This window comes from Helianthus annuus, chromosome 15, assembly GCF_002127325.2.
Source record: "Helianthus annuus cultivar XRQ/B chromosome 15, HanXRQr2.0-SUNRISE, whole genome shotgun sequence".
Lineage (NCBI taxonomy): Eukaryota > Viridiplantae > Streptophyta > Magnoliopsida > Asterales > Asteraceae > Helianthus > Helianthus annuus.
In genome coordinates this window covers 75,006,581-75,026,129 of record NC_035447.2, presented here as the reverse complement: position 1 = coordinate 75,026,129, position 19,549 = coordinate 75,006,581, and the positions used below count along the sequence as shown (strand labels likewise).

At 41.4% G+C, this 19,549-nt stretch overlaps 1 protein-coding gene across 1 annotated transcript; it reads left to right on the top strand.

Moving 5' to 3' along the window:
• Window positions 1–15,802: 15,802 nt before the first annotated feature.
• On the top strand, window positions 15,803–18,877 carry LOC110944020. Its single transcript, XM_022185745.1, has 2 exons — window positions 15,803–18,316; window positions 18,398–18,877. The coding sequence occupies exons 1-2, from the start codon at window positions 15,803–15,805 to the stop codon at window positions 18,875–18,877; spliced, it is 2,994 nt and encodes a 997-aa protein (XP_022041437.1).
• Window positions 18,878–19,549: the final 672 nt, after the last annotated feature.

Below are 19,549 nucleotides of genomic sequence, written 5' to 3'. Positions count from 1 at the left end.
CAGATTTTGGCATTTGAGGATATTTATTCATCTTTTCAATTCTATTAACTTCCTCATTAAGAGCTTCAAGGGGCCAGTCTTTGAAATCAGACGTGTAGGCTTCGTAGGGCTTGGTATCCATGATAGTGTTCAAGAAATCATTCCTTAATATCTTTTGTAGCTCAGCATTTGGTGACAGATTTGACATATTCTTACTCAGGTCTCTAGCAAAATCTTCCAACTTCTTGACTTCACCAAGCCAATGTTGCATGCGAGCTGATAAGTTAATGTCTCCTAGCCCTTTACACTCTTCTTTTGCCTTATCTTCTGCTTGCTTGGCCTTTAGCTTCAGATATTCATAAATATTCTTTGGAGTTTCAAATCCATGAAGAGATGGGAAGGTTCTTTAGGATGGATCATCCTCTATGTAAGATTGAGTCATTTCATCTTGAACTGCAAGCATTTCCAGAGGGAAAGTTACTGCCAATGGGTTGATCTTTGTTGATGGAGGTGGGACGAATGGTTTGGGTGAAGTTTTAATGAATGGAGTAGCTGATAACGGAATTGGTGCGGGTATATCTTTTTTTTCCTTCTCTTCATGCACCATGAATTTTCTCTTTCTTGTATGAACAGATTTTGGAGAAGGAGGAGTTAGGGAAGAAAAAGGTGCTATGAGTGTAAGGGTTGATTGTGTTGGGAATTGAAATTGGGCAGAATCAGTGGATTGACTAACAACTGTTGAAACAACTGGTGTCTCAACCGCTGTTGTCTTAACACGTGTTGAAACATTTGTTGCATCAACAATTGTTTCACTGGAGGTTGGCAGTAGTGATGAGGATTTTGTATTCTGCTTTTTGACAGGTGGTTTTTCTAGTGAGAGTTTTGTTTTAGGTGTATCAGAATCTGGCTTCTTAGGTTCAACAGTGGTTTTAAGTTTCGCAGCAGTGGTTGGTTTTTCTGGTGGTGATATTGGTTTAGGAAGCATGACAATAGGAGATTCGTTGTGTTTATGTGATTTTCTTCTATTTGACGTTCCAATGTTGACCACTTCATCTTCCACTTTTGTATGCTTCCTCTTCTGCTTTCATCCAATCTCCTTATCTGTCTGTTTGTTAACGGTATCATCAATTCCATTTTTCTTACCAGTATCAGATTTTCCAGGATATTTTGCAGAAATTTGCTTGGCAGGCTTTGGATTTTGTTTTGGCTGATTCCTTGGTGTTGGTTTGCCAAAGTTTTTCATGGAATCCTTTTCCATCTTTTCAGCATCATCTTCATCGTCCTTTTCAAACACAGGTGCAGGGGTAGTACCAGTTAACTTTGTAATGCATTCTTTTATGCCCTTGATGTCAGCCTGTGTGTCTTTGTATCTTGCTTCAACCATAATTCTAATTAGCTTCATGTGGAAATTAAGTTGAATCTCAGCCAGTTCCCTTTGAGCTGTAAGAATAGGTTGTACCGAATTCCAAAGCTCTTGGCATAACTGCTGATGAGAAGGTCGACTTTTGAAAGCATCCACCAACTGCTTCAATTGATCTTTCATATCAACAACAGTTGTTTCCAAGTTAGATATCCTGTCCATCAAATCATGGTATTTTAATCCATCACCTAACTTAATAGGATCATCTGAATTCCTACGAGAGGTGGTTGTATCTGCTTTTGAAAGAGGAGGTATCTCCAAATTTTCATTAGCAGATGCCCCTTGTTCTTGGTTCTGAGGACTTCCCTCTGCATCAGTGGTTACCTTAGTGATCTCACCCATGGTTAACTTGAACTCACCAGTGGATACCTTGATAGACACATCAATGGTTGCCTTCAAGGGAGTCTGACTGATGAAACTACTGTCCAAATGTAAATCAGTGGATTTGACATTTATAGTAGCTGCTCCACTTGAAATACCATCAAGAAGTTGCTGAAATTCAAGAGGTGTAGCCTCCTCAACTATTTCTGGGTTAGGTAAATTAAAAGGTTCAGACATAGCTATTGTTGAAGTAAAACTCTCAGTAAAGTGTTCGTGGGAGTGATTGCTATCAGTCTGAATGTCAATAGCTTGAAGCAGTGTTACAAACTTTGGTAGAATAGAAGATGAAGGGATTGCTGTCGAAAGAGACATTGCCCCAGGAGAAGGGCTTTTAAGTATACTCTCATATGAGGGTATGACATCATATTGTGGTGTCCCTGTGAATACAACATGTTCCTTTTGTGAGGAATCATGAGGAGTTTGGTTTATGGGTTGAGATCTTTCCACATGTTGTGAGGAAGTAGCAACAGTGGTTTGTAGTGACATCTGTGTTGTCACAGTGTTAACCTCTGGGATCTTATCTTCCAGAGGACCCGTTTTGCTGGTTTCGGTGGGTTTTTTGGATTTTGTTTTGGTCTTTTTGAGTTTTGTTGGTATGGGTTTCACAGCAGTGGTTGTAGTGCTGTGATCACCAAGAGTAGTGGGCTCAGCAACAGAGGTTTGAGAAGCCGTTGTGGACTCATCTAAAATTTCTTCATTCCCCTCTGTTTTAGTTTTGGAAACATCTGACTCTTTAGCCATAAGGCGAGTAAAAGTTTCAGATGTTAGACTATTCATTTTAATAGCTTTACCTTTTTTCAAAAGCTTTTTGAGAAACATGTTTTTGCAGGTAGTAGCTTAATAGTCTAGGAAACATAAGAAAACCAGCAGTTTCCCCTTTTTAATAGCAGCAATTTCCCCCTTTTTAATAGCAGCAGTTTTCCCCTTTTTAATGTTTTTTAAATTTGCAACCAAATCAACAAACAGTGCCTGGGAGTAGTTAAAATCAGTATTTGTCAAAATTTCATACCCCAATGACTGAATTTTCAAAGGTATTTCATTAACAGAATTGTTATCAGATCCACAAAAGTGAATGAAATCTAAAAAAATGTTACTTGAGAGAGGGATTTGTAGATCTAGCGAGGGTGACGTTGCTATGTGGCGGTTTGTCTTTTTCGTTTTATCTCGCCGACGGCAAGGGTGAAGATGCTATATCTGCCATTGTCTTCTTCGTTTAACCTCTCCGGAACCCTAATTTGATCGGATTCATTGTAACTCCGAACCTAACTCTATTCCACTGGTAATGCGTCAGGTGGTAAAAGAATCTTTTAATGCTTTTAGGTTGTTTGGGGTGGATGGTGTCGTGGCAGGTTGTGGTGGTGATGGTAGGTATGTGGTGGTTGATGGTGAAGGTTGAAGGAGATGGCTTGTTCCAGGTTGAAAGAGATAATGCGTTTTAGAGAGATAATAAAGTTTTGAGTTAAATGCCATTTTAGTCCTTGTGGTTTGCACCATTTTGCCAGTTTAGTCCAGAGGTTTCATTTTTTGTCTGTGGGTCCAAAAAGGTTTCACCATTGCCATTTTAGTCAACTGTGTTAACTTCATCTATTGTTTCTGTTAACGATAAGGGCAATTCAGTCATTTTATAAGGTCGAATTGCCCTTCTATTTAACAGAATTACATATAAAATGACCGAATTGCCCTTCTTGTTAACAGAAAAAATGGATGAAGTTAACCCAGTGGACTAAAATGGCAACGCTGAAACCTTTTTGGACCCACAGGCAAAAAATGAAACATCTGAACTAAACTGGCAAAATGACCCTAACCATAGGGACCAAAATGGCATTTAACTCAAAAGTTTTTATATATATTAATTTTTATATTTATTTATTTGAGTAAACAAGTTAAAATGACAAAAATACCCTTATGTGTGGTTTACTTGGATAGATTTAACTATGAAAATTAATTAAGTTAGGGCCAAAGGACATAACATATTAGAGTTTGTAAACATAAAGTAGGTTTTATGTAATTTTTGAAGACAAAGAATATACTTTGCAATCTTTATAAATACAAGATACATTTTTTTTGTAATTTTCTCTTAAGCAAGTACATAGTATACTTGTTAGGCTAAAGGGTGTGGGGAGCATGGGTTGGGTCACCAATTTTTGTCAGGTAGGACCATTAGTGAATTGCTACACCACCAATTGTCTCATCTACCAAGGTTCACATGGATTAAACAATAGAAACCATGGGCCTCCTTTCCTTTTACAATAATTCATTTTCTTTTTTCACAAAAATAAATTAAAATAAGAGAATGGTGGTTTTGGTCATGACCACACCCTTTAGAGTAGTGGTTTTGGACGATGGATTAGAAATGGGTAACGTGACACTAATATGGAAGGTCATAGTAACCATAAGGGTCATGAGCACATCCTATAACCTTGATTTTACCTATATGTGCTATGCTATAAATAGGTTTATATTTAAGTGACTTTACAAGTCATGGAATTATGACTAGTATGGCAATATGTAATAAGAACATATGCAATAGCATATGTATATTAAGAACATATGCAAAAGCATATGTATTAGATGTCCATTAACACCAACATATGCAATAGCATACGTATTAGATGTCCATTAACAGCTCCCAAAAAATGAATATCAAAGGTTGATTTAACATGTGAAACGTGAGATTTTGTTGCTTTCGAGGTATCATATTTAGAGAGATTGTTCGTTTTTAATTATTGTGATTTATTAACTATATAACAATGCAAGAATTACGACAAGTAATATGAAACATTTATTTATTTGGGTATTTATTTAAGATTGTAATATGATTATTATTATATTATAATATATAAATCATGGTTGTGTGATGTATTTGGATTATAGGGTGGAGATACAATAGAAAGTTTATTTGGCTAGGAAGAATAGGAAGTGATCTTGACCATCCATTAAGTTAATCAAGGGCTAAAATTAAATCAGGGAAATTGAAAGGAAGAAAAGAGGCGCGTGAGTTTGTTCAAGGGCATTCTAGTCAATTCAAGCCAATAGTTTCTCTCTCCTCCAATTCCCCCCATTTTTTAAACGTTAATAACTCTTTCATACGACATTATTTTTTTATAAAAATTGCACCAAAAAAACGAGCGTTTTTTTATCTTTAAAACGAGTATACTATTGCTATATTTTTAAAAAAAAAATTAAACCCAGTTGCGTAAAACGCAATAGAAAGTCCACCAGTTACGTAAAACGCAATGAAAAAAAAAAACCTAAAAAATGACATTTTTCTAAAACGCAATACACCAAAAACACACAGAAATGTCTTATTTGTAAAACGCAATGGCCAGAAAACACACATAAATGTCTTATTTGTAAAACACAATGGCCAGAAAACACATAAAAAAGTGTTTAACCTAAAACGCAATGCACAAAAAACACAAAGAAATGTCTTATATGTAAAACGCAATGGCCAGAAAACACACAAAAATGTCTTATTTGTAAAACGCAATGGCCAGAAAACACATAAAAAAGTGTTTAACCTAAAACGCAATGCACAAAAAACACAAAGAAATGTCTTATATGTAAAACGCAATGGCCAAAAAACACTTAAAAATGACTCATTCTAAAACGCAATGGACTGAAAACACCTAAAAATGTGTTTTACCTAAAACGCAATGACTAAAAACACTTAAAAATGTGTTTTTTCTAAAACGCAATAGCTAGAAACCACATAAAACTCTCTTATTTCTAAAACGCAATGGACACATAAAACTGTCTGTCACTGTGAACTGTCTGAATTGTCTACGAATTACTGTCGTCGAAATGAGCCAATTTCTGGAAAATTAATTTTTCTGATGCGTTTTTAGTACAGCAATTTAATCGAAAAACCCCAGCCAGGGGCTCTGCCCCTTGGACCCCGCCAGGGGCTGCCGCCCCTGGGATCCCGCTACCGGGGGCTGCCGCCCTCGGACCCCCGCAAAGATCGTAAAACGCAATGATTAAATCAAAAACCCAGATCGTGAAAATGAAATTAAAGAATTTCTTACATGGATCGAAGCCGATTTCTTCATCAATTGACGAAATTTGAATGATAGAAACACTTATCAACGCTCGAATCAAACGAATCGAGTGATTATCTCCAAAATCACCGGAAAAAACGAGATTTTTTTATGAAATTAAACTGGGTTTTCTTAAAAAAAAAAGCTGAAGAACACGTTGATCGGGTTCTGAATCATTGATTGGTGATGAAAATCGCACTATAATGTAGTGATTATTGAGATAGAAAGTGAAGAAATAGTTGAAGATGGTGGGTTTTGAAAATGGTGGGTTTTTGAATTTACTGGGTTTTGAAAAAGGAAGAAGAAGGAGTTGGATTGACTAAAATACCCTTTCTCTTTATTTTAAAATTTGCCACATGTCATAATCCTATGGCTTCCTATCCTTCCTAGCGAAAATTAACTTCATATTTGATCTTTTCCCTTGGATTATATATGCATATGTATAGAAAATTTTATATATTCATATATTATAAACATCTATACGACTATACATATGTGGCATTCGAAAAATAATATATACGTATACACTGACTTTAACTCCTTGACGACGGGCCAGTGGGAAGACCCATTTTACCCGCTTTGGGCCTTTCTCTTTGGGAGCCCAATCACTTAAAAGCCCACTGGATAGAATACCCTTGCTTGTTAAGGTTTCTCCTTCGTTTGGCAATGAGCGGGAAAACAGCTAAGGAGGAGCAGGCTCATTAAATGCCTGATAAGAAGAGCATCCGGTCACCATCACTGTACTTATCCGGCTGGGTATTAATGAAGAGAGGCATCGCACCGTTGGGGGTCAGACACGTGTCTAACCTTCCCAAGAAACCACAAATACTGTCGGATAGCATGGGGGAAACTCCTCTAGGAGATAAGGGCTGGCCATTATATAAGGAGGAAAAAAAGATAGAGCAAAGGCAAGTATGATCTCCGGCCAACTTCTCATTTACTACTCGCATTAATTCCCTTCTCATTTAATTCCGACCAACATTCCTCGCATTTACTACATATAACTCATTAATTAGATTCACACCAAGGAAGGAACTTTCCGGTGAATATCTTCATCGGAAAATACTCCTTATCTTTTCTGTCAAGTTTACTTACTCTCACGCCGGAGCTTGGTCACTGATCCCCCCCCCCCCCCGGGGTCCCCCGTGACGAGGCTAACGGTTTACTCTTTTGTAGCAAGCAAGGATAAGAGCTCCTGACGTCACCGAAGATCCAGCCAACGTCATCTGGAGGTTGGGTATTCGACATTGGCGCCATCCGTGGGACCTAGGCTTGACCGGGGTTCCCACATCAACACTCGACGTTCAGAGAGCAACTTACCCCATTAAAAACAACATGGCAACTCCACATAACTCGCGTGTCACCCAGACGGCACAAAACGACTTGGATAAGGTCACTGTGGAGGATATTACCCATGAAGAGGGTAACGAGAACCTGATAGAAAATCTGGAAGAAACGGAGCATGTCACTCCTGGTTTCGTGGCCATGCACAGGGAGAAGATAACTAAGTATCTTGAAGATTTGAAGAGACAGGAAAAATTAGACAGCCTCAGGGCCAGACTTTCTTTTGACACGCCCTCTAATCAGGAGGGAACGAACCTCCAGAATAAGAGCAACAACGGGGACCAGCTGGAAACGTTCATGTCTGCCCTGAGGCAGATGTCTTCTGAGGAAAGAGAAGACGTGATCACAGGTCAGAAACACAAGGAAAAGGAGAAAGACAACCTGGGTGACAGTGGTTTGGATCAACCATACCTGCCACGAGACTTGGCCGAGGTCTCAAAGTTCACGAGAAGAATATCAGAGGCACCCATGCCCCCCAAGACAAAACTGCCCCCAGGCTTCGATCGCTACGATGGAACGAGAGATCCAGAAGATCACCTACATGCCTTCAGAGGAGCGGGGCAACTAGGAAGGTGGCCTATGCCAGTATGGTGCCACATGTTTGTGCAAACCTTAACGGAAGGAGCCCGGCTTTGGTTTGATAGTCTCCCCCCAGGGAGCATAGACAGCTACGAAGAGTTAAGCGAAAAATTCCTCAGGAATTTTGGCCAACAAAGGAAGGTGGTCAAGAATGTGACACCCCAGGAAAACCAGGAACGACGCAACACAACTAGCTTCCTCAGTGACTACGTGCTAAATTTCGGGACGAAATTTCTTTCAAGTTGGGGATGATGTGACAACCCGTAACTTTGAGGTGAAAACGGTTTCCTTTATAGTGTGCAAACGTGTAGTCGAAACCAAATTCATATTGCATTGAACCAACCCGAACCGTTTAAACCAAAGCACATGTCTCGCTTGTAGATTCAACCCACTCGTTTAACTCGAAACTTTTGAGGCCCGAACCCTTAGCGAGAATATTATTTTTCTATGTTAGTTGGTTAGTTATAAATCTTTATTTGTTATTAATAATAATAATAATAATAATAATAATAATAATAATAATGATAATAAATTACATAATTAAATTTAACCCAAACACCCTATGGCCCACACTCTTTCTTTGGTATTAATTCTAACCGGCCCAAATCAGATTTCTGTGTAAAATTTCTTACACTCCTAGTTGTGAGCGGCCAACCTCAGCCTAATCCTCTTTTATTTGTTGGTTGGATTTCGGCCCGCGTAGTAAATCGTCAACCGCCCCCAGCTCTTATCCCTTAAAAAGGGTTACATATGTATCCATGAGTCATGTTTATTCACAACAAACTTCTCCACTTTTCAGCCACAACCTGCGAACTTCCTTCTTCCCTCCCTGCTCTGCGGTGAGGATCAATTAAGGCCCCAAGATCTTTGATAGCTTTCTTAACTAGGTATCATATCTCAAATCCGATTTCGTTCATGATTAAATCGTTACGCGATGTTATATATTTGGCTGTGTATTCTGTTTTCATAATAATGATTGATGGTTCTTGATGAAAGTTATCTTTATAATTGCTATTGAGGTTATAGGTTAGGCGATAATCCGTATATTTGATGGTTTGGTACGTAGGGATATTTTTGTTAGAACGAACATAACTGCAGCTTAGTGAATCGGTAATTATGTGTTTGTTCGGGATCCCGTGCATGTTGCTCAGTCATGAAAACCTTAGCCGAACACCAGACCAATATGTATATAATCCCTATACTAGTTTGCAATATAACGAACCTTTTATAGTCCGATACATATGACTTTTAGTTAGGTCCGATATACAAGTAGTTATACGTGGTTGACATGCGAAAATTGACTATGTTGGGATAGAACGGTCATCGAGTTTGATCAGAATCAATCTATATTGATCAAGTCGTTCACTTTAAGCGCCCGACAGAAGAGTCTGTCTCCCGGGTTATGAATCATGATTCTTATTATTTTTATTGAATGCCATCGTGATACCAGATCGATATCTTAAAAAGTTCTTCGTTGGCTAACTAAAAAAAAAAATTAGAAGTCATCATTATCTTACATTATATTGTAATTAATGGATTAATTTACTATTATCTTAAAAGAGGAGTATGTTTAAAGTATCAGGTCATATGGCGGGCATTTCAAACTATATTATTATTATTTTAACATGTTTTAAACACTTTTAATGAATTTTATTGACTAATACAACGTAAGTATACTTATGTATTAATTGAATATGGTTTTGTGTGGAATTTATGGAAGGTGACATATATGGACATCAACTATGATGTCATCAGAGAACATACTGATTATTTCTAAACCGAACCACTATTTAAATACCTGAGCCTAATTTTGAAACCACTGATTGTTTTACTGTGCTGCTATAGGAGTGGTGTGGTTACAACTTGATATTAAACCACACTTAAAATGTCACCCATGTCATCAATTAGAGGGTGATGTCTTGTGTTAAACTGTCTAAAGGTCTGACATAAAATTGTAATGTACAGAAGGTGATGGAATCTGTGTTTATATGCATACGGGTTATGAAAAGGTGATGAATGTTAATAGAAACATTAGTAGGTTACAATGATTGTGTTTTATGAAATGACATAATCACATGCACTAGCTCACCTAAACGAGTAATTGTATGACAACGTGATTTTGTGTCTAAGTGTTAGACTATGTGTAGGACTTACATGAATTGCATGAGCACACCCTAATAAATTACATGGTAATCATTCTAGGACGTGGTTGACCATTCTAACTCCGGTACTTTTACTCTGCCGAGCTAAGCTAAGGTGAGTTCACACTTTCTACAAGGCATGGGATTCCCAGGGGTTGGGAATGGGTAAAGGATTTGAACGGAAACTGCGTGATCTCCTGGTTTGGAACACGTACACACCCTCTTTATTGAAGGGTGACAACACGTACTAAGAACTTAATCGGAACCTGCGTAATCTCCTGGTTTGGGGATTGCGTACACACCCTCTTTAGTGAAGGGTGACAACACAGTTACTAGACCAAAACTCTCTATCATGAAGTCCCTCCTTTTATATCGACTTAATCGTCGGGCCAATGGCGAGCGGGTCATTAGTTAGATAGCGCTATTTAGGTTTGACAAGCCTCACACCGTGCCGCAGAGGACGGGCGTGAACTAATGGATCTGGGCACTAGTCAATGATGATAGACATTGACGTCAGGGCACCAACTTACTTTAGTCAGTGGTCGATATGGTAAACAGGTCTAGTGGTTAACATGGGGAAGCCCCCACCAACTATGGATATGTTTGGGAAACAGGGTAAACAGATTAACTTACAACTTACAAATAAACTGCTGGCTTTGAAACAACTTAATAATGAACACCAACTGTGAACTCGCTCAACTTTGTTGTTGATTCGTTGTTACATGCCTTGCAGGTCGTTAGAGGTTTAGCTGGAGCTTGCAGGGGAGTAGGAGTCGTTGTGGGACATGAACCGCTGCGTGTTCATGAAAAACTTTATTAAATTAAAAACTTAGATTTTGGTTTTGAACTTAAATGCTTCCGCTGACTATCCAACTTGGTTTTGGACTTTGGTTTGGAGAACTTTAGACGTTTGGTTTTACTTTACTTTATTTAATGTTTATTATAATTGGTGGTATGATCCTGGTCAGTCACACGCCTCGCGGTAATACTCCGCTTGTGGATTTTGAGGGTGTGACAGATTGGTATCAGAGCCATTGGTTATAGTGAACTTGGTTTTAATAAGGGAAAAAGTTTTTATTAAAATCAGACTATAACTAGAACAGTGCTCTACGATCCACAACGACGCTTCGCTCCACGTGCAAGACTCAACATCCTAGGTAATATGGTTTATGTTTATTGTCTACATGCTAGAATTACATAGAACTTTGCTCGTGGTATGCTTAGATTACATTGCCTATTATATGCTATTGCTCGAAAACACTTATGTGCTTGCTCTCTTCTGTCATCACACTTTCGCGAACTTTTCTCACTTATGTTGCCTTTGATATGAAGATCAATGGCTGGACGTATTAACTTGACACAAGCCCAGTTGACGGCTCTCATCAACGAACAGGTTGCTGCGGCGCTTGCAGCCGCACAAGCAGGTCAACATGCTCAGCCACCTGTCTGCACCTTCAAGAATTTCATGGACTGTCGTCCAAGTACCTTCAGTGGCACGGAGGGAGCAGTAGGACTCCTCCACTGGTTCGAAAAGCTCGAGTCGGTGTTTGAAATGTGTGAATGCCCTGAGGCTCGCAGGGTGAAGTACGCCACTGGAACACTGGAAGGAATCGCGCTGACTTGGTGGAATGCGCAAGTTCAACTCTTAGGATTGGCAGCTGCTAACGCCACTACTTGGAATGATTTCAAAGAGCTGATCAAACGGGAATACTGCACGCGAGACGACATCCACAAGTTAGAGGTGGAGTTCTTTCATTTGAAGATGACTGGGTCGGAAATTGAAGCCTATACTAAAAGGTCAAACGAGCTGGCCGTGCTGTGTCCAACTATGGTTGACCCTCCTATCAGGCGTATAGAGTTGTATCTCAAGGGGCTGGCACCAGAAATTCAAAGCCACGTGACGTCGGCCAATCTTAATAACATCCAGGATATTCAGCGACTTGCTCATCGTCTCACAGATCAGGCAGTGGAACAAGACAGGCTGCCTAAACGTATCAGTGCTACCGGTGTTACTACTTCCGCTACTCCCAGTGATAACAAGCGAAAATGGGATGGAACTTCTAGCAAGGGTTCGACATCAGCCCAGTCTCAGTCTCAGCAGCGAAAGACTGACGACTACAAGAGCCCTGGTCAGCAGTCTTCTGGTAGTCAAGGGCAGAGTGGGTACAAAGGGAACCACCCCAAATGCAATCAATGTGGTTTCCATCATAGCGGACCGTGTACTAAGGGCACTTGTCAGAGGTGTAACAAACCTGGCCATGCGGCCAAGGATTGCAGGAGTCTCTACCCTGCGAATCAGCGACGACAGAACCAGCAGCAGCAGGGTAACAACAAAGGATGCTTTCAGTGTGGTGCTGAAGACCATTTCAAAAGAAACTGCCCCCAACTGAATCAGAATCAGAACAACAACAACCAAGGAAATGGGAACAACAATGGGGGTAACAACGACGACAATGGTGCTAGGGGACGTGCCTTCGTGATCGGTCAAGGTGAGTTCCTACTTGACGACTTTTGTGTTACTGTTTTATTTTATTCGGGTGCCGATACTAGTTTCGTGTCTTTAAAAGTTAGTCAAATGCTTAATCGTACTCCAACACTTTTGAACACCAAGCACATAGTAGGACTAGCAAGCGGTAAAAGGTCTAGAGGCCACACATAGTTTAGGGTTGCAATCTTGTTCTTGCTAATCAGACCTTTTCTATCAACCTCATTCCTATCGTTCTGCGGAATTTCGGGACGAAATTCCAAATCAACAGGGGGATGATGTGACACCCCAGGAAAACCAGGAACGACGCAACACAACTAGCTTCCTCAGTGACTACGTGCTAAATTTCGGGACGAAATTTCTTTCAAGTTGGGGATGATGTGACAACCCGTAACTTTGAGGTGAAAACGGTTTCCTTTATAGTGTGCAAACGTGTAGTCGAAACCAAATTCATATTGCATTGAACCAACCCGAACCGTTTAAACCAAAGCACATGTCTCGCTTGTAGATTCAACCCACTCGTTTAACTCGAAACTTTTGAGGCCCGAACCCTTAGCGAGAATATTATTTTTCTATGTTAGTTGGTTAGTTATAAATCTTTATTTGTTATTAATAATAATAATAATAATAATAATAATAATAATAATAATAATGATAATAAATTACATAATTAAATTTAACCCAAACACCCTATGGCCCACACTCTTTCTTTGGTATTAATTCTAACCGGCCCAAATCAGATTTCTGTGTAAAATTTCTTACACTCCTAGTTGTGAGCGGCCAACCTCAGCCTAATCCTCTTTTATTTGTTGGTTGGATTTCGGCCCGCGTAGTAAATCGTCAACCGCCCCCAGCTCTTATCCCTTAAAAAGGGTTACATATGTATCCATGAGTCATGTTTATTCACAACAAACTTCTCCACTTTTCAGCCACAACCTGCGAACTTCCTTCTTCCCTCCCTGCTCTGCGGTGAGGATCAATTAAGGCCCCAAGATCTTTGATAGCTTTCTTAACTAGGTATCATATCTCAAATCCGATTTCGTTCATGATTAAATCGTTACGCGATGTTATATATTTGGCTGTGTATTCTGTTTTCATAATAATGATTGATGGTTCTTGATGAAAGTTATCTTTATAATTGCTATTGAGGTTATAGGTTAGGCGATAATCCGTATATTTGATGGTTTGGTACGTAGGGATATTTTTGTTAGAACGAACATAACTGCAGCTTAGTGAATCGGTAATTATGTGTTTGTTCGGGATCCCGTGCATGTTGCTCAGTCATGAAAACCTTAGCCGAACACCAGACCAATATGTATATAATCCCTATACTAGTTTGCAATATAACGAACCTTTTATAGTCCGATACATATGACTTTTAGTTAGGTCCGATATACAAGTAGTTATACGTGGTTGACATGCGAAAATTGACTATGTTGGGATAGAACGGTCATCGAGTTTGATCAGAATCAATCTATATTGATCAAGTCGTTCACTTTAAGCGCCCGACAGAAGAGTCTGTCTCCCGGGTTATGAATCATGATTCTTATTATTTTTATTGAATGCCATCGTGATACCAGATCGATATCTTAAAAAGTTCTTCGTTGGCTAACTAAAAAAAAAAATTAGAAGTCATCATTATCTTACATTATATTGTAATTAATGGATTAATTTACTATTATCTTAAAAGAGGAGTATGTTTAAAGTATCAGGTCATATGGCGGGCATTTCAAACTATATTATTATTATTTTAACATGTTTTAAACACTTTTAATGAATTTTATTGACTAATACAACGTAAGTATACTTATGTATTAATTGAATATGGTTTTGTGTGGAATTTATGGAAGGTGACATATATGGACATCAACTATGATGTCATCAGAGAACATACTGATTATTTCTAAACCGAACCACTATTTAAATACCTGAGCCTAATTTTGAAACCACTGATTGTTTTACTGTGCTGCTATAGGAGTGGTGTGGTTACAACTTGATATTAAACCACACTTAAAATGTCACCCATGTCATCAATTAGAGGGTGCTGTCTTGTGTTAAACTGTCTAAAGGTCTGACATAAAATTGTAATGTACAGAAGGTGATGGAATCTGTGTTTATATGCATACGGGTTATGAAAAGGTGATGAATGTTAATAGAAACATTAGTAGGTTACAATGATTGTGTTTTATGAAATGACATAATCACATGCACTAGCTCACCTAAACGAGTAATTGTATGACAACGTGATTTTGTGTCTAAGTGTTAGACTATGTGTAGGACTTACATGAATTGCATGAGCACACCCTAATAAATTACATGGTAATCATTCTAGGACGTGGTTGACCATTCTAACTCCGGTACTTTTACTCTGCCGAGCTAAGCTAAGGTGAGTTCACACTTTCTACAAGGCATGGGATTCCCAGGGGTTGGGAATGGGTAAAGGATTTGAACGGAAACTGCGTGATCTCCTGGTTTGGAACACGTACACACCCTCTTCATTGAAGGGTGACAACACGTACTAAGAACTTAATCGGAACCTGCGTAATCTCCTGGTTTGGGGATTGCGTACACACCCTCTTTAGTGAAGGGTGACAACACAGTTACTAGACCAAAACTCTCTATCATGAAGTCCCTCCTTTTATATCGACTTAATCGTCGGGCCAATGGCGAGCGGGTCATTAGTTAGATAGCGCTATTTAGGTTTGACAAGCCTCACACCGTGCCGCAGAGGACGGGCGTGAACTAATGGATCTGGGCACTAGTCAATGATGATAGACATTGACGTCAGGGCACCAACTTACTTTAGTCAGTGGTCGATATGGTAAACAGGTCTAGTGGTTAACATGGGGAAGCCCCCACCAACTATGGATATGTTTGGGAAACAGGGTAAACAGATTAACTTACAACTTACAAATAAACTGCTGGCTTTGAAACAACTTAATAATGAACACCAACTGTGAACTCGCTCAACTTTGTTGTTGATTCGTTGTTACATGCCTTGCAGGTCGTTAGAGGTTTAGCTGGAGCTTGCAGGGGAGCAGGAGTCGTTGTGGGACATGAACCGCTGCGTGTTCATGAAAAACTTTATTAAATTAAAAACTTAAATTTTGGTTTTGAACTTAAATGCTTCCGCTGACTATCCAACTTGGTTTTGGACTTTGGTTTGGAGAACTTTAGACGTTTGGTTTTACTTTACTTTATTTAATGTTTATTATAATTGGTGGTATGATCCTGGTCAGTCACACGCCTCGCGGTAATACTCCGCTTGTGGATTTTGAGGGTGTGACAAAGAATCCCAATGAAATCCTTCACATCAGGCAAAGGGATAATGAACGGATAGACCAGTACATGGAAAGGTTTGTCAAAGAAAGTATGAACATCAAGGATGTTCCGGAAGTCATGAAGATCAGTAGTTTCATAAACGGGCTGAAGCATGCACAGTTGTGTGAAAAGCTGGGAGAGGAATTTCCACCTTCCTTCGACAATCTTATGGACAGGGTCAGGGCCTTCGTCCGGGGAAAAGATACGGTCAGCAAAGCTAAGGAAACGGATGCCACACCCCGGAGGGTCGCTCCAGCTGCAAGACCACCTGAGAAAGGTACACCCTATTCCCGGAAACCCACCTTTGATAGAAATGTTGCATGACAGGGCCAGGCCCTCATACTCCCCCTACAGACCCCGAGGGAGAGGCCCCCCTCCTTACTCCGACAGTTTCACCCCTCTCGTTAAGACTCCAAGCGAGATACTGGCCACGGAGAGGGTGAAGAATTCTTTTCCAAGGCCACCCCCCATAAAGCCAGGACCCAAAGCACAACCGAACGAATACTGTGAGTTTCATAAGGGCTTCGGGCACAAAACTGATGACTGCATGTACCTCAAGAGAGAAATAGAGGCTGCGGTGAAAACGGGAAGACTGGCCCATTTGGTCAAGGAAATCAAGGAAGGGGGAGGGGATCGTAAGGGAAGAGATGCAAGGGAGCCTGGGAGGGCAGATGTTGATATGATTAGGAGGAGAAATGAGTTTGACGTTACCCGAAGTGTAAAGGCCAGGATCCTAGGCCCCCCGAACTGCATGAAAACTCCCATCCTTATGCCGTACTTAGAAGAAAGTGAAGTGCAACGACTCCCGCTGAATATCTCAGCTGTGATAGCTGGACACAAGGTGTCTAGAATACATGTGGACGGAGGGTCAGGCGTCGAGGTAATATACGAACACTGCTTCCTCAGATTCGACAGGGATATAAGAGATAGGCTGGAGGAAGACTCTATCCCATTGGTGGGATTCAACAACAGCGTGTCACACCCCCTGGGAAAGATCAAGCTCCCATTTACAGTTGGTATAGGGGATCGGGTCCGGACGATAAATTTAACCTTCACAGTAGTCAGGGCACCCTCCAAGTACAACGCAATCTTGGGAAGACCGGGGATTGGAGATCTGCAGGCACAAGCATCCACTCCCCATGGGGCTTTGGTATTCCAAACGCCAAAGGGTCTCGCATGGGTTAAGTTAGCCTACGAAGTGGTTTCTTCAGTATCCAAAGGGGAGGAACCGGGGAAATCCCAAGGAAAAAAGATGGAAGAATGGGTCCTCTGTGATAAGTTCCCAGAGCAGACAGTCAAGGTGGGGAGCCACTTAAGTGACAAGTGCAAGAGTGCCCTGAAGGAATTGCTCCTCCATAACCTAGATGTGTTTGCATTTCAACACGGAGACATGACAGGAATTCCCAGAAGCCTGACAGAGCACCGGCTCAACACCTTCACATGGGCAAAACCGGTGAAGCAAAAGAAGCGGAGCATGGGACCTAACAAAAGAAGGGCTGCTTGTGAAGAGACCCGAAAGTTGCTCAGAGCGGGGATAGTCAGAGAAGTTAAATACCCATCCTGGGTTGCTAACCCAGTTATGGTTCAGAAAAAAGATGGGGGATGGAGGATGTGCATCGATTTCCAAGACCTAAACAAAGCATGTCCCAAAGACTGTTATCCCCTCCCGGAGATAGACACCCAGGTGGACTCCCTGTCCCAGTACCCGCTGAAGTGCTTCCTAGACGCCTACAAGGGATACCACCAAATACAGATGTCAATAGAAGATGAAGAGAAAACCGCTTTTATCACAGATGAGGGGACATTTTGCTATACCAAAATGCCCTTCGGCCTCAAGAACGCGGGGGCAACATACCAAAGGTTTATGAACACCTTGTTTAGGGAACAGAGGGGAAGGAATTTAGAGGTGTACGTTGACGACATTGTCATCAAGAGTTTGACGGAAGCAGCCATGATAGACAACATAGCCGAGACTCTCAACACAATGCAGGATGTAAACATGAAGCTGAACCCTGGAAAGTGTTGTTTCGGGGTAGAGGAAGGAAACTTCTTGGGGGTAGTGGTAACTAAACGAGGGATAAAAGCAAACCCAGAGAAAACCCAGACTGTGGCCGAAATGCGCTCTCCCAGGTCCCTGAAGGACATCCAGCAGTTGAACGGAAGGCTGATAGCACTAAATCACTTCTTATCAAAGGTGGCTGACAAAACCCTCCCCTTCATGAAAGTATTAAAAGACTGCCTCCAGACCAGCAAGTTCAACTGGACCACTGAGGCCGAAGACGCCTTTCAGGAAATAAAAACCTACATCTGTAAGCTCCTGACATTAGCCACCCCGGTGCCTGGAGACCCGTTGCTCCTTTACCTATCTGCCTCGAAGACGACCATAAGCGCGGTCATGATGGTGGAACGCGAGGGGAAACAGATCCCCATATATTTTATCAGCAGGACACTTAAGGGGCCCGAGGAACGATACATGCTTTTAGAGAAACTTGCGTTGGCCCTGGTCTTTGCATCTCGGAGGCTCAGGAGGTATTTCCAAGGGCATAAAGTCACCTTAGTAACTGATCAACCCCTTCAGAAAGTGCTTAGAAGACCAGAACAGTCGGGACGACTGGCTAAATGGGCTGTAGAGTTGGGGGAACACTCTCTGGAGTTTAAGCCCAGAACGGCCATGAAGGGATAAATACTGGCTGACTTCCTAGGGAAGGTCCCCGAGGATGAAGAGAGGGAGCTACTAAGGTGGGAGGCTTTGGAGGAGGAGGAAAAGAAAAGGGAAGACGAGGCTGTGTGGAAGTTGTTCACTGACGGAGCATCCAACGAAGAAGGGAGTGGTGCAGGTATCACGCTGGTAAGCCCCGAGGGGGTCGAGTTGACATACACCATAAGGTTGGATTTCGAAAACACCAACAATACCGCCGAGTATGAAGCCCTCTTAGCGGGGATGAGGCTGGCACAGAAGATGAAAGCAAAACACGTGGAGGCTAGCACCGATTCACAGTTGGTAGTAAAGCAGTACCAGGGGGAATATGAAGCCAAGGATAGCACCATGGCTCGATATGTGGCGAAAGTTAAGGAGGCAGCTAAGACATTCAGAACCTTCAAACTAGAATACATCCCTCGCGGGAGGAACAGGAAGTCTGATGCACTCAGCAAGTTAGCTTCGGTAGCGTTCGACCATCTCGCGTAGGAGGTCAAAGTAGAGGTTCTAACATCCCCCTCCCTGAACACAGCGGAAGTGGCCACGATTGAAGGTACTCAGGAAACATGGATGACCCCAATCATCAAATTCCTCCGGGACGGGGCTCTACCCGAGGGGGAATGGGCGGCCATAAAGATAAGGGTCAAGGCCCTACAATATGAACTGATTGGGGGGGAGCTATACCGAAGGTCGTATCTAGGCCCGTCCCTGAAGTGTGTTGATATGGAGGAGGCCGAATATGTGGTCAGGGAGATGCACGAGGGGATTTGCGGGATGCACTCAGGACCAAGAACAATAGTAAGAAGGGCAATGAACGCAGGGTTCTACTGGCCACGAATGTACGAAACGGCATCTGAGGAAATCAAGAAGTGTGACAACTGCCAAATACATGCCCCGATGACCCACCGGCACAAACATCCCATGGTGCCAGTCTCGACGTCTTGGCCATTCCAGAAATGGGCCATCGACATAATTGGGCCTTTCTCGGAGGGTCCAGGAGGGGTCAAATACGTGGTGGTAGCTATTGATTACTTCACTAAGTGGATTGAAGCGAAGCCCCTGGCAAAGATCACTGGAGATCAAATGAGACGGTTCGTGCTGGATAACATCGTATGCAGATATGGGGTTCCGAAAGAGCTAGTAAGTGACAACGGGGTCCAA

What these genes read in the sequence shown, in the direction of transcription:
- LOC110944020 (XM_022185745.1), top strand. Translation starts at nt 15,803, where the DNA reads ATGCACAGTTGTGTGAAAAGCTGGGAGAGGAATTTCCACCTTCCTTCG. An exon ending in GACGACTGGCTAAATGGGCT is followed by an intron (nt 18,317 to 18,397) that starts GTAGAGTTGGGG and finishes TTCCTAGGGAAG; the next exon opens with GTCCCCGAGGATGAAGAGAG.